Source organism: Hoplias malabaricus, chromosome 3, assembly GCF_029633855.1.
Source record: "Hoplias malabaricus isolate fHopMal1 chromosome 3, fHopMal1.hap1, whole genome shotgun sequence".
In the NCBI taxonomy this organism is placed as follows: Eukaryota; Metazoa; Chordata; class Actinopteri; order Characiformes; family Erythrinidae; genus Hoplias; species Hoplias malabaricus.
The window spans coordinates 30,835,583-30,851,159 of NC_089802.1; the positions used below are offsets into that span (position 1 = coordinate 30,835,583).

Below are 15,577 nucleotides of genomic sequence, written 5' to 3' on the forward strand. Positions count from 1 at the left end.
TGTAAGTTTCTGGAGTTGAATCTGGGTAGAATGGTTTGTTAATATGAGAAAAAAAAGTAATTAAAAATCTAAAATTTTAAACGGAATATGAAACTTTTATTTTGAAAAATATAACATATACAAGGTATTCAAACTAAGATTTTTTTCAGTTCAGATAAAATTTTGTATATTCATGAACATATCATTTAAACAGCACAAAATAAAATTTGAAATTAAAAGCATAAAGTCTAGAACTGAATTAATGTGACATAAAATATTAAATATGTTTGAAGGTCAAATTTAAATGTGTTTTAAATAAAATCCAGAACTGAATCAAAATTATATTTAAACTGAAAATCCATTTATTTTGATTTTACTGTTGTTTTTTAATCAAATATTTCACATTTAAAAAAATATATATTATTATTATTATTACTACTACTTACAAACTAACAAAACATTTGGCCAGGATTTGGCATTGTGTAAGTCTCCCTTGAACATTACCTACCTAAGTTTGCTAAAGGTATTAATTAAAAAAACATTTGAAAGCTAGATTTATATGAGAGGGATACAGTTGTGGATTGGAATTCAATATACAGCATGTAAGTAACTGGGCTTCAGTCTGCACTAATGATGTATTATTAAAAAACAAAATTGATAAGTATTTTATTTAAAAAATAGTAACGGAATTAAAACCTCTATGATCTACTTCATTATGGATGGGTGGATCTAAACCTCTGAATGAGTGGTCCTATTTAAATCCATTTAAAAGTATTTCCTCATGCAGTTTCACAAGATGTGGACATTTATATTAAAAAAAATAACAACCCATACTGTTGAGGGGAAATGAACAGATGCAAAAAAAAAAAACTGTGAAAATGGACAGACAAAGACACACAGCTGTGGCAAAAGGAAAGGGACAAAAAAAGAGGCAGTTTTATTGCAGTTTAGAATAAAGAACAGCATAGTTGCCAGGGACATTATAAATAACAGCCTTTTCAGTATAAACGAAAAACTGTAAATACATATTAATTTCAATATAAGGAATTACAACTCTGCCTAGTGCTATCCTTATCCTCACTCACGCATCAAGACTTAATTCTACATCTTCACATCTGTATTGAAGAAAACAATAAATGGAATAACTCTTCAAGTTTCATTCAATGAGCTTTTACAGAATATGACATCTGTCATTGCCCTTTAGGTCCTTCTGGTTCAGTCTGGGTTTGACATATAATGATCCTACCATAAAGAGACAAACATTACAATCAAATGGTGGACATGAACAATGAACATACAGTACGTTTTGACAGTATGTGGTTCAGGTTATATATACTGATCTGTAGGGATATATACGATGTGTCCAATTTTGGTTTGTAGTCACCTGCTCTATTTCTTTTGAAATTGCATTCAGTCACAGGAGCATTCATGAAGTTAGGAACCCATGTTGGTTGCTTAGTTCCAGATCACACAAACCACTCCAACTCTTCCCAAAGGTACTGAATGCTGATCACTCGAGAGAATGCGGTTCCACTGCTCCACAGTCTCGTCCAGGAGGCTTTATAACCCTCTAGCCCATGCTTGGCTCTGGGCATGGTGATTTTAGTGTCCTATTCTATTGGCAATGCTTTTCTATGGATATTTTCAGACTGTGTTTGCACAGTTGAACATCTGTTTAAAAATGTGTATAAATTCCAGACCTGAATTCATTATTTAAAATATGAATGTGTCTGTATATTTTTGGACATATAGTGTATATGTTTGTGCAAAAAAAAAAAGTTAAACCAGGTTAAAATGTATTTATCTTGGTAGTAAATGGGTTTTTTTTTTAAAAATGTTTGTTTTTAAAACATATGAATAAATACAAATAAATATTTATTGATATTTATTCTAATGTACATTTAGATCTGTAGTGTAAATACACACATGCCTACATAAAGACACATATATACATGTACTTACATAAGCATGGCCAGGAGTATGTGGAATCTTCCAAATTGTGGGTTCAGCAATAGAGTTACTGCCCTCTGGAGCAGTTGAAATGTCCTCTGTAGTGACGATTCAGTTTGTGGATGCCAGGAGAATTACACTTTCTTTAAAGGAAAGCTAGGTAGTAGATTTACCTTAGAATTATAGCTTCAAATCAATGTGATGCTTCACTCACTTGTAAAAGGGAGAATGGAGCCTCTATCGTTACTACTCAGCTGCTCAGCACTGCAGCAACTGCACTATGCAATTTTTTGGAGGAAGGTAGGAAACCACCAAACTATAAAATGTAGTATACATCCCACAAGGAAGTGGGTCCCGAGTTCGTGGAAGGTGTCCACATACTTCTGTTATGTATTATACATGTATGTATTTATGTGCATCATTTGGCAGTTAACCTGTTTATGTGGACTGAGATTTTCAGGGAAGGAAAAGGCAGTACAGCAGCTGGCCCATTTTTTCACGGCTCTCGGGGTGATGCTGATAGGGTAAAAAGTTGAGTCAGGTATAGAGCCTGGAACTTCCTTGTGCCTGGAGGGTTTGCATGCAGTTTGGGCAGAGATTGGCCGACTGTTGACAAGAGTTTTGGCTTTTGAATTGCATGATGTGAGTTGCTTAGAAGTACAGACCCTGACTGACTGGTATGTGTATGCCTGTGTGTATGTGTGTGTGTGTGTGTATGTGTGTGTGTGAGAGAGAGAGAGAGAGAGAGAGAGAGAGAGAGAGAGACTGCATCTGCCTTTTTCTGATTTCTTAAAGGGAATTAACACAGTAGGTGCTGGTAGGTCAGGATTAAGTCAGTCAGTGCATAGTCTGCAGTCCAGGCAGCTGGAAGGAGCATGAGATAAGGGAAACTGGACAGCAAAGACATTCAGAGACACTTCAGGACTGCATTACAGCGACTACAGGCAAATCAGAGGATGGCAATGTTGATTTTTTTCGGCAGTTTTCATCCATAGTAATAAAGACAAAAGAATATTTTAAACAGAAGCTTTTTTTTTTTTGCCAGAACAATGCTGTGGTTTGAGTTTGTTCAGTGTCTTCCCGAACAAGTTATAATCATTGCATGATTAATTCTAAGGCCGTCTTCCCTTTCTGACCGAGCTGCCCACTTCAAGAAACAGCTTTCTAGCAGCTCTGTAACGTTCTTTTTAAGTATACTGCCACCTGTAGGCAGACATAAGCAAACAGTTTGCTCATTTCATTACAAACTGGCCCAGACCACTAGGACTATGAGCTATTAAATGTAATGTCAGCTGCACTGCTGCATTTACTTTCAAGCCGAGAGCAGAGACATTAAAAGAGGAAAACACGGAGCAGAATTAGACAGGGCAAACTATCCGAACATGGTGCTTAACCGTAGTCTTTGGATGCCTTTGCTGACAAAATGTGTGTTAGTGGGTGAGATTAGACTCATTGTCGCCCCCTAGCTGGGAGTGAGCGCAGGGCTGGGCTCGGCGCTAATGTTAACTAGGCACTCTGTGGACCTCAAACTGGGCAGGGACTTGCAGCTGGGCAACGAGGCCAGAGACCCACACAGACCCAACATGGAGGGAGTGTAGTCTTTATCTGTACAGAGAGGGAAAACAGGAATGCAAATATTTATCAATAAAAGTGAGAGCCAAGATTTTCACAAGGGATTTCTGGAAGGCAAAGATTAGAAGAATTATTTGTCAGTATAAATGCTGGCGGGCTAGTTTTACCTGCCGCACACCAAGGTTGACCGTTCTGCTTTCCCTCAGCTTTCTGGGAATCGGAGTCCAGGCTGATGTGTGCTGAGAGAGGCTCAGGGCTCGGGAAACTCCCCCTGTGGGTTTGAACAGTGCAGAACAATTCACTTGATTGTGCATTGTGAATGCTTAGCCACTTTGTGGGATTCATCCTGTATGTTCTATGTCTACTATCCTGTTTGTTTACCAGCATTTGGTTGTTCCTTGTGTCATTCATGTAGCTTTTAAAGATTATTTTCCTGAGATGCACACATCCACACATACCATGAAATCACTCTTTCTTCAAGACAATTGGCAGCAAACTGCTCTTTTTTCTATGATGTATTGTAATTAATTTTTATTTTACTAAGCCTTGCATGGGTCAAATGACCTCTCTCTCTCTCTCTCTCTCTCTCTCACCTGCGATACAGTTTACTGTCCTCTTGGTTGTTGTAGGTGTGAAGAGATGGCCACTGGTTTACAAGAGGAATTGACATATCCTTGGACAAGAGATGAGATTCACCAGGAATCAGACGTGTCCTGAACACAAACAGGAATGATGAGACTGATCATATACAGTAACAATATACTGTGTCACACGGACTAAAAGTAAAACAGGTCACAACTACTGTGTGTGTTAAACAGTTATATTTGTCTAATATCATTAATCTATTAATAAAATTAATAATAATAATAATAATAATAATAATAATAATAATAAGGGCGGCACGGTGGCGCAGCAGGTAGTTGTCGCAGTCACACAGCTCCAGGGACCTGGAAGTTGTTGGTTCGATTCCCGCTCCGGGTGACTGTCTTTGAGGAGTTGGTGTGTTCTCCCCGTGTCCGTGTAGGTTTCCTCCGGGTGCTCCGGTTTCCTCCCACAGTCCAAAAACACACGTTGGTAGGTGGATTGGCGACTCAAAAGTGTCCGTAGGTGTGAATGTGTGTGTGTCTGTGATGCCCTGTGAAGGCCTGGCGCCCCCTTCAGGGTGTATTCCTGCCTTGCACCCAATGATTCCAGGTAGGCTCTGTACCCACCGCGACCCTGAATTGGATAAGCGGTGACAGATAATGAATGAATGAATGAATGAATGAATAATAATAATAAGTCTAGGTATTTAGGGGTTAAGACCACAATATAAATAGAAAAAACTGTCCACACAGTGTTAAAACAAAGCTCCCTTATTTATGTTTGGCAAGGCTTCAACATCCGTGGTCAACCTGTGCCACACATTAAAATGATGTACTTGCTTGGCCTTCAAATTTAATAGGATTGCACATTACGTCCGTCCTTAACAACACATCCTGACAGGCCTCAGACAACTCACTGAATTTATACTGAGTTTTACTGTGACCATTGAGAGAGAGCAAGAGATAAAAAAGAGAGAAAGAGAGAGAGAGTGACAGGGAGAGTTCTCACAGTTGTTCCTGTAACTCCAGTATGATCCCTTCAAGTTCTCTCTTCTCCTGATGGCTCTGGAGCTGAAGCTCCTCCAGTCTGGCACTCAGCCGTTTATTCTCTGTCTCTAGATTCTTCAGCTGAGACTCTCGTAGTCGCACCAGCTCCTCCAGATATCCCTACACACACACACACACACACACACACACACACACACACACACACACACACACACACACACACACACACAAACATCAGAACTTGACAGATTGCTGGTGATAAACGCTGTAAATCTGAGATGCTTCAGAAATGTCCATCCAGAGAGCTACAAATGCTAACCTTTTGGGCATTGACGATCTTGAACCTCTGCTCCATTCTGCGGCACTTGTTGCTCCAGCTCTCTTCATCTGTTACCAGTGGGATGTAGGGGTGCTCAGGAACACTGTCGTCACTGTTACTGCTGTCCACACTGCGGCAGTCATCATCATCGCTCAGGTAGTCATAGCTGCACAACAAATGCCATTAAGGTCCTTACTGAGCTCACAGAAACAGAATCTCCATTCCCCACTCACAGAGCTAGAGTATGTCATTTTATTTTATGACCAAATTACAGTACGTCTGATTTTCAAATACACAATATGTCTCAATGTTTGTAGACACCCCTCCTTTAAGGTGCATCCTCAGGACACTCTTGTTCAATTGTGCATACCCAGTTAGTGCAATCTCCATAGCAAAGCACTGCATTTTTTTTACTGGTGCTCCATCACTAATAATTGATTAATCAATGTCTGACATGATTTATGCCCCAATTCCTCACTGCAATGTTCCAGCATCTAGTGAAATGTTCCTTCCTTCTCAGAAGTAGTGGAAGATCATAAACCCCTTATTAATACAATTTATTTCAGAAGGAATCTTGGATGAGAAGGTTTGGACAAACTTGTAGCTACCTATTATGTATGATGACTTAGGACCAGCCACTCTTTTCCACTTTTGTAGCCTAATAATCAGTGGAAAGCATAAAAACTATGCATATTTCAGTCAATTTTGAATCCTGGCTGCCTCATTTGTGTCTTTTTTTGTTTTTCTAACATTGTTGTCAATCATATAAAGCACTGGCTCTCTAGGGACAGAGTAGACAGAGGGCTCTAACAACACAAGATCAGATTATAGCCCAATTGTCGACTATATGCAGAAGTTTAAAAAAAACCTGAGCCTAAACCAAATCAAAACAAATCAGATAGCAGCAGAATGGAAACATGGGCAACCTGCAGTTTGCTGTAGAAGAATTAACACCAACAACTTTTTATTAATACTTCTTAGTCCCCTCTTTATTTCCTATGGGTAGCAGAATTAGTTCATGATTGTTGACCGTATCTGCCATTTTAATAAGTGTACTATTGAAAGCTGAAAGGTGTGCCATTGCCATTGTAAAATCTGTTACAGTGAGAGTCTTTACCTCTGTGTGAACTTTAGGTATGGAGTGTAATCAATTACAGCCTCGGATTTACCGTCCAGAGCCTCTCCCTTCAGACAGAAACTGAGAGAACACAAGACATGAGTGAGAATCTCACCACACTTCAGTTTTCCAAACTTACTTTATTAATTGACTGTGACATCACAACCATGTTGTTAGCTGTATCAGAAATGGCTTCCTATTGACACACAAAATCCTCATTTTTGCCAGGGCGGTTGTGGTGGTTAGGGAACTGGGCTTGTAACCAGGAGGTTGCAGGTTCGATCCCCAGAGTCCTTGAGTGCCCTTGAGCAAGGCACCAAACCACCAACTGCTCCCCAGGAACCATGGCAAGAGCTGCCCCCCCCCCAAGTGTTCACTAGTGTGTGTAAATGTGTGTTTCACTGCATGCACAGTTGTAATTTTATTCACTATTTCTTATATTATGCCCTATACAGTGGACTATTATAGGGATATTTTGAATTCAGGAAGTCATGAATGATTTTGAACACTACCTCATGCAGGGTTTTGACCAAACACAGTGGATTAGGGATATCTGCTATCCACTAGTGTACATAGGTTGTACACTACCTTTTGCTGTGCTTTGAGGGAATATTTGAGTGCGCTGAAAATTATCCACTATGTTTTTGGACACTAAGAAATGACCCAACACTACATAGTGAATAGGGCACAGCTGTTGTCTATTTTTTGCAGCTTAGTTTCTGTACATGGACTGTATGGTGTAGTGAGTAAAAAACAAAGTTTACAAATATTTTATCAGAGAAATATTGTGTTTCTCTCTCTGTCTCTCTCTCTCTCTTTCTCTCACCTGAAGTCAATGGCCCCGAGTCCGATGAGCATACCAGTGAGCACTGAGGCTTCCTCTCTTAACATGATAGCACCTTCATCATAAAATCGTCTGCGCACACAAAACACATATATATGTACTCACTGTCCACTTTATTAAAAACCTCTACAGTGACTATCAACATTGCTGAAGACCTTTATTAATGGTCAGTTTCTGACCACAGATCCTTGTATTTGGCTGACTCCCAGAATAAATTAAAGCCTGTATTTTTATAGCACACATGTCAAGCCACTCTCAATGACTTTGATTACATTTTAACCATTTGTAGAATTGTGACGAATGACATGACTTTTTGTGTGTGTGGGTTTTCTGTGTGTGGTCACTAAGCTCTGACCTGGTGGTGCGGCTGTCTCTCAACGCAGTGGCAATGTATTCAGACAGACGCTTTTCCATCAGTGCCACTCTTATCCAGGCTCTGCCCTACACACCCACAGAGACCATGTTTATAAGAGAACAATGTTAATTATAATGTAATAGCCTAATATATTTGGACAAATGAAGATATAGAAACAATTAGCAATTGCAGTAGCCTTAAAAAAACATGTGAAGTACTTCTGTAACGTGTGAAATTCAGCTAGAAATACAGTTTAATGCATGAATAAGTGAATAACTAAAGAGAACTATTTGTAACACATTTTTGTTGTGTTTACAACAGGAAAAATTGCAGCTTCTTCTTATCGGGCAGGGAAAGAATTCATTTAACCCTGTTTTAAAATTGGATATATTGTAAAAAAAAATAATAAATTATAATCTGCAGTTTATTCTATTACTTATATAGCCACCGATGACATCCCTACAAACATATAAGCAACAAACTAAGTTTACAATCTTACTGATATAAATGTTTTGGCACAGTATGTGTACCTTCCCTGATGTGGTGCACCGCCTCACCTTTGCTCTAGAAGAGTTGATATTCTCCATGTTCTCTATGCTGCTGATGCAGTTGTTCTGGAGTTTGTTGCAGGCCAGACGAATGAAGTCCCAGAAACTACGCTGTCCATCAAACCAGCTGCCTGAACCTGTCAGAAAAGAGAAGTAAACATATACGAGAAGAACATTCAGAAGCAATGTTTTAGTCCTGTCTTTCCCTTCAGAGCCAACAGTAGAGTACAGTTTATCCTGCAGTGGTAGCCCAAAATTTGGATCTGATTTAATAGCTTTTAGTTTTTAGTTCTTTTTAGTTTTTAATACCTTTAAAGCGGTGACTGAGGATGTGTTCAAGGATGGCAGCGAAGTTGATAAACTCCTCAGACGAGTCGTCTATAGGCTCAGCCGTGTACTTCTCTAGCAGTGTCTTCACTGAAAACCTGTCAAACAAAGAGTTCATCAGTTTCACAACTGGTCAACAACTGCAATATGTTCAGAGTGCTGGAATCCTGAACTGAAATCGTAGTCGACTCTAAACCAATTCAACATACTTTCCCTAGGGTTCCATAGAACTTCAGATTTCAAGATGACTGTTTATTGTTATGTGATGCAGTTTTGACCATTTAAAGAGGTGTGTTCTATTCTTCAAGTAGAAACATGACTTGTCACTTCTTACACTTATGACGTGGCACTTCCATGTACCACAGACGTTACATGGAAGTAAGTCCAGTATAGGGTTAAAGCATGGTTTCATATACAGTAAGTAGCTGCACTAGTTCATCAGCTGTAAGTCCCCAGAGGAATCAGTCATTTCAAATCCAGTAATGGACACCTAGAATTCATCATAAAACACGTAAGAGTGGGAGAGAGAGAAACCAAAAGCCTGTAAAGCTAAGTCATGCTTGGAACAATGGAGATTACAATAGCCAATATCCAGGACCAGTAGCATGAAGAGCTAGTGACATCACTGTTCCCTGTTCTGTGGACAACAATGTCCTCTTCAGCAGAAGGCCAGTCCGCCCCAAACAGGACAACAGCAGCACCAGCCTACAAGGCTTAGAAAGGCCTTGAAAAAGACTCAAGATGCCATTATCATTTTAAAAAATTGTGATTGTCTCTGAACTCCAATACAGTTATGGCAGAATAGAGTAATTCAAGATCATAATTCTGGACCTATGCTCCTATCAGATATTTGTCTGGTAGGTGTCTGTCAGGTTCAAATGTATTTATACCAATGCTGGCATTTAAATGTTTACAAAATTTAGAAATTCAAACTAGATTCTCTTGATTTGACATTACCAAAACCACAACAAAAAAAATTGTGTCATATTTTGTTTGTTGTCATGCTATTGAAATAGTGACTAAATGAGAAGTCAAAGAAGCCATAAGAAAACAAACTGAGCAAATTAGCTGGTGCGAAATTCCAAAATTTCTCAGCTCCGTATAGAGCTGTACAGTGCATCTTCTCAAAACCTCCAGCGTCTACAAGTCTATGTGTGTTTTCTGGGGATCCTTGTAGTCTAAAATAAATTGCTAACGCTCCAGTGAGATGAGTGAACAGCTCAGGAACTCCTTAACAACTTATGCAATCTATGTTTAATTAAAATAAATTAAATAAAACATCAACAAACTTAACATATACACTTTTTGGGGTTGTTCTATAACTTCACCTTACCTTAAAATATACAGCTATATATTTTTATTATTCTTACTGTGTAAAGGTGTTTACAACATCTCACTCCTGACAATTTCTTGTTCACAATTTACACATTACAAATTAAGAAAAGAAAATATACATTTGTTTATGTCTCTAAACATTAAGTCAACACATTAAAAAAAAAAGAAAAAAATTTCACTGGAGAGACAAGGTACAAGTGCTATATGGTCCCATTACTGGGAATATAATATCAGCCACTAGCCTCATAAGAAAAATTCTTAATCCTAATGAAGCAATATAAGTAAATAAGAGAGAAATATTTTATAAGACTTTAAAATTGTAAAAAGAGAAACCTGCCAGCTCTCAGAGGTTAAGGAACAGTTACTGCTCGTCCTTGCCCAAAGAAGGTTGTCGTCATAGTAACGACATCATCCGGGCAACGGTATCCCCACCCATCTTCAAAAAAAACCCGCTTTACTGTGCTGTGATAGGCGGACACCTCGCATTACTGTATTCTGATTTGCTAAAGTTGTTCTCGAATCTACAGGACTAACCAATGGCAGCGTTTAAGAGGTGGGCCTTTCCTGAAAATGGGTGGGATTTTAAAAAGACCCACTAACGCCCTACCGCAATAATAGTGACAGACACAGCCCTCCTCGATAATTTGAGTGTAAAGCGAATTTTACCCCGCAAAAATGCTATTTTAATTCGAAGTATATAAAGACTTAGCTTGTGCTAAGAACAGAACACAAAAATATACTAGAAAATCAATAGGCTGCTGATAAGAGGCTGTATTTGGTTCAGTCAGCTGAATATTCCCTGGATATTTCCAATATTCGAACAACTTCCTCACAACCACAAATCTTTCTACATTTTATGCAACTGAAAATCAAAGTAAAGCAGACAGACGCACCTGCACACAGTGAGGAGGTTCCTTCTCTCAACCGCTGTGCTCCTCTTCGCCTCCATTTCTTACATAAACACACACTACATACATACACACACTCACTGCACACACATTACACACTCATACACACACACACCGAATCAGATGAACGTGTGCTAATCGGGCATCGTTCAGCGCCTAAAATAAAATAACACTAGTGTATATTCTCAAGCTGATGTCCAGCTTGCCGTCTCTGATTGGTTGTCTCTCTCTTTTGGCTGACGCTCTGCTCCGCCCAGGCGATGATGTCACGATGACATAATCACATGTCGTCATTCTTATTCGAGCAATGGTCAGCAAAAACGTCAAGGAAACACTGTTAATCTAATTATATAAGTAATTTTCACCACTTACACCTGCTCATTCCCTCAATCATAAATCAAGTTTCTTAAAAATTGCTAACATGTCGGTGTGGTGTTGTTTTTGCTCTATAAGACGAATCATGTGTCGATTAAGCAGTCAGTGCTTAATGGTGGAGCATTCCTGCTTTTAAACTGCAGTTTTACAAAGATAGTTCCAAACAGGCAGATCCAGACAGTCAGGGTTTCTTATGTCATAAAAGTAATGAACCAACATTTTCACCTCAAAGGCCGGGGCTTTCTGCAGGCCAGTGGCAGAGGGGAAATTGGAGATAGAGGCAGGGCCTAATTGCATAATAATATTTGCATTCTGTAGTTATATTTAAGACCATTTTAAGGCACTTAAAAGTTTGCCATTTTCAAACAACTTAATTTTTAGGTAATATTTTGTTAAATTAAATGAAAATTAAAGTAATTGTTTCATCCTACACAACAGCAACCGTAATTAAATAAAGTGAGGAAGAGATTTTGATTTGGGAGTAAAAAATAAAAATAAATAAACAAATAAATAAACAAATAAACACTTTACAACGTATTAGTTCACCTAATAGTTCTGATGAACAAAGAACTTTATTGCCACCTAAAGGTGGAATATATACATTGCAGTCTGAATGTAAAGGGACAGGGACACAATTTGTACCAATGTTTAACCCTAAAAGTTTGGAGCCAATTTTAGTATCCATCCAATTATTAAAAAGTATATATATATATATATGAACCCAGAGGTTTTCAAAGGTCTTCATAATGACATAGAATCGAGTGTCATTACATACCCTTATACTGAAATCAATGCATAGAATCACCCAAAAAGAAACTGTGATATTTCATGATGGCCTACTCTGTGCTGTATTACATGTATCCTGTATAGCTCCTGATTTTAACAAGTCATTTTAACAAGTGGTCATTCATTCATCTGACTGATGTTTTCAGCTCTGTCCCTGGACACTTACTGAAAAATTAGATGGGCTATATTACATGTGTTTTTTTTTTTGTTTTTTTTTTCGCAGAAATCATTAGCCCTTCTCTGAATACCTTTTATATATCATCATCATCATCATCATCATCATCATCATCATCTTCTATTCCGCTTTTCCATTTCAGGGTCGCGGTGGCAACAGGGCGAGCAAAGAAGCCCAGACGTCTCTGTCCCTTGCAACATCCACCAATTCCTCCTGGGGGATCCCAAGGCGTTCCCAGGACAGCTGGGAGATATAATCCCTCCAGCGTGTTCTGGGTCTACCCCGGGGCCTCCTTCCAGTTGGACGTGCCTGGTATACCTCCAGTGGGAGGCGTCCAGGAGGCATCCTTATCAGATGCCCAAACCACCTCAACTGACTTCTCTCAACGCGAAGGAGCAGTGACTCTACTCCAAGCTCCTCCCTAGTCACTAAGCTCCTCACCCGATCACGGAGAGTACGCCCAGTGACCCGTCGGAGAAAGCTCATTTCAGCCGCTTGTATCCGCGATCTTGTTCTTTCGGTCATTACCCAGAGCTCAGGACCATAGGTGAGAGTGGAGACATAGACTGACCGGTAAATTGAGAGCTTTGCTTTATGGCTCAGCTCTCTCTTCACCACAACGGTGCGGTACAGTGACCACGTTACTGCAGACGCTGCACCTATCCTACGGTCAATCTCACCATCCCTCTTCCCATCACTCGTGATCAAGAACCCGAGATACATGAACTCCTTCACTTGGGGCAGGTTCTCACCCCTTACCTGATGGGAGCATGTCATCTGTTTCCGGGAGATAACCATGGCCTCAGACTTAGAGGTGCTGATCCGCATACCGACCGCTTCACACTTGGCTGCAAACTGTTCAAGTGAACGCTGGAGGCCTCCATGCGAAGAAGCCAGAAGAACAACATCGTCCGCAAAAAGCAGAGATGCCACCTCCTGAGCACCTCGACAGAAGCCCTCCTGCCCCAGGCTATGCGGCACCACCCTGTCCATGAATATCAGAAACAGGAGTGGAGATAAGACACAGCCCTGACAGAGTCCAATGCCCACACTGAACAAGCTTGACTTACTACCAAGGATGCGAACAAAACTCAAACTCTGACAGTACAAGGACTGTACGGCTCGCCGGAGCGACCCTGGCACCCCATACTCCCAAAGCACCTCCCACAGAATCTCTCAGGGAACACGGTCATATGCCTTCTCCAAATCCACAAAGCATGTGTAGAGTGGACTAGCAAATTCCCACGCGCCCTCAATCATCTGTGAAAAAGTAAAGAGTTGGTCCATAGTTCCACGGCCAGGACGAAATCCGCATTGTTCCTCCAAAATCCTAGGTTCGACTATCGGACGGATTCTCCTTTCCAGCACCTTGGCATAGACTTTCCCCGGGAGGCTGAGAAGTGTAATGCCACGATAATTGGCACACTTTCTCCGGTCCCCTTTTTTGAAAATAGGAACCACCACCCCGGTTTGCCAATCCAAAGGCACCGTTCCCGAGGTCCATGCAATATTGTATAGGCGTGTCATCCAAGACAGCCCCAAAGTATCAAGTGCCTTCAGTAACTCTGGGCGAATCTCATCCACTCCTGGAGATTTGCCACTGCAAAGCTTTTTCACCACCTCAGTGACTTCAGCCAAGGAGATGGAATCTGACCCCCCAGACACTTCTGGCCCTACCTCCTGCACAAGGGGCATGTCTCTCGGGTTAAGGAGTTCCTCAAAGTGCTCCTTCCAATGCCCAACAATACGCTCAGTCAAATTCAGAGTTTCACCATCCTTGCTGAGCACAGCTTGGACATTGTCCAAAACATACGGCCTCAGGTCAGAAGACACAACCACAAAGTTGATCATTGACCTTTGGCCCAGAGTGCTCTGGTACCAAGTACACTTGAGCAATCTTATGTTCGAACATGGTGTTCATTATGGACAAACCATAGCTAGCACAGAAGTCCAACAACATCACACCACTCGGGTTTAGATCAGGCAGACCGTTCCTCCCAATCACTCCTCTCCAGGTTTCCCAGTCATTGCCAAAGTGAGCACTGAAGTCCCCCAGCAAAACAATAGAGTCAGTGCATGGAATCCCCTCTAGAACTCCAGTCACTGCCTCCAAGAAGGCCGAATACTCTGAGCTGCTGTCCGGTGCATACGCACACACAACAGTCAAAGTTTTCCTCTCTGCAAGCCGGAGCCGCATTGAGGCGACCCACTCGTTTACTGGGACAAACTCCAGCTGTACAGGCGCCAGCCGGGGACTTGTGAGTATCCCCACACCCGCCCGGCGCCTCTCACCTTGTGCAACTCTGGAGTAGGAGAGAGACCAACCCCTATTGAGGAGTTACACTGCCTACAGCCTACACTGTGTGTAGAGGTGAGCCCAACGATATCTAGCTGGTATCTCTCAACCTCACACACCAGCTCTGGTTCTTTCCCCCCCAGTGAGGTTATGTTCCACGTTCCAAGAACCAGTTTCCGCTTACAAGTTCCATGACGCCAGGGGCCCCCTTGCCCCCGCTCTGTGCCCGATGGGCATTGCACCGCACCCCTACTCTGGATCTTGCGGGTGGTGAGCCCACATGATCCTCCCACATTGCCATTTCGGGCTGAGCCCAGCTGGGTTACGTGGGCTGTCCGGCCAACAGGCGCTCGCCGTCGGACGCTACCCCCAGGCCTGGCTCCAGGGGTAGGTCCCGGTAACCCTCTCCCGGGCAGGTTACACTGAATTTTAATGGGTGTACTCATAGGGATGATTTTGGATCATGTTTGTCTGGATCTTCACTCCAGACCTGTTCGCCATGGGAGACCCTACTGGGAGCTAACAGCTCCCGACGACATAGCCCTGGAGGTCATGAGACCACACAAGCCCTTCCGCCACGACAAGGCCCTGATCCAGGAAGGGCCTTTTATATAACTATTGCCATAAATACTCATTAAACTAATGATAAAAACTAATAAACTAATGATAATACAGCACACTCCCTAAGTGTGTGTATATGTGTGTGTGTGTGTGAGAGAGAGAGACAGAGAGACAGAGAGAAAGAGAGAGAGAGAGAGAGAGAGAGAGAGAGAGAGAGGGAGAGAGAGAGAGAGAGGGCAGCTCTGGTCTGGTTCTGAAACTTTTGTGTGAAATTCTGGATTGCAGTGAGAGGACCTTAGGGGCAGAGCGGCAGAAATAAAGGAGGGATGATGTTAGATGAATGAAGGCTTGTGGTGGTCATGTTTAAAACACGTTCAGGACAATTTGTGTGTGTTCAGAAATGTCTAGAAAAGCAGTTAAAGGAACAAATTGAACTAATGATCTCTTGCGGAATCACCTGGTGATTTCCAAATAGTTCCAAATAGAATGATCATTTCTGTTTCTCTCAGTGTGACAGGTCTGGAAGGCAAACGTCTCA

At 41.2% G+C, this 15,577-nt stretch overlaps 1 protein-coding gene across 1 annotated transcript; it reads right to left on the reverse strand.

The window, feature by feature from the left end:
• Window positions 1-306: 306 nt before the first annotated feature.
• On the reverse strand, window positions 307-11,047 carry rundc3ab (RUN domain containing 3Ab). The gene is made up of 11 exons (XM_066666335.1): window positions 10,832-11,047; window positions 8,586-8,701; window positions 8,286-8,413; window positions 7,729-7,814; window positions 7,356-7,445; window positions 6,530-6,610; window positions 5,413-5,578; window positions 5,095-5,252; window positions 4,095-4,214; window positions 3,669-3,772; window positions 307-3,534 (listed from the first exon to the last, which is right to left on the reverse strand). Exons 1-11 carry the CDS (start codon window positions 10,885-10,887, stop codon window positions 3,392-3,394), a joined length of 1,248 nt encoding a protein of 415 aa, XP_066522432.1. The 5' UTR covers window positions 10,888-11,047; the 3' UTR covers window positions 307-3,391.
• Between the last annotated feature and the right edge of the window lie 4,530 nt (window positions 11,048-15,577).

Excerpts from the sequence above, each read along its gene's own strand:
- rundc3ab (XM_066666335.1), bottom strand. The coding sequence starts at position 10,887 with ATGGAGGCGAAGAGGAGCACAGCGGTTGAGAGAAGGAACCTCCTCACT. Across the intron at positions 8,702-10,831 it reads AACCTCCTCACTGTGTGCAG|GTTTTCAGTGAAGACACTGC; the intron begins GTGCGTCTGTCT and ends TTTGTTTGACAG. Across the intron at positions 4,215-5,094 it reads CTGGAGTTACAGGAACAACT|GACACGTCTGATTCCTGGTG; the intron begins GTGAGAACTCTC and ends GTTTGTGTTCAG.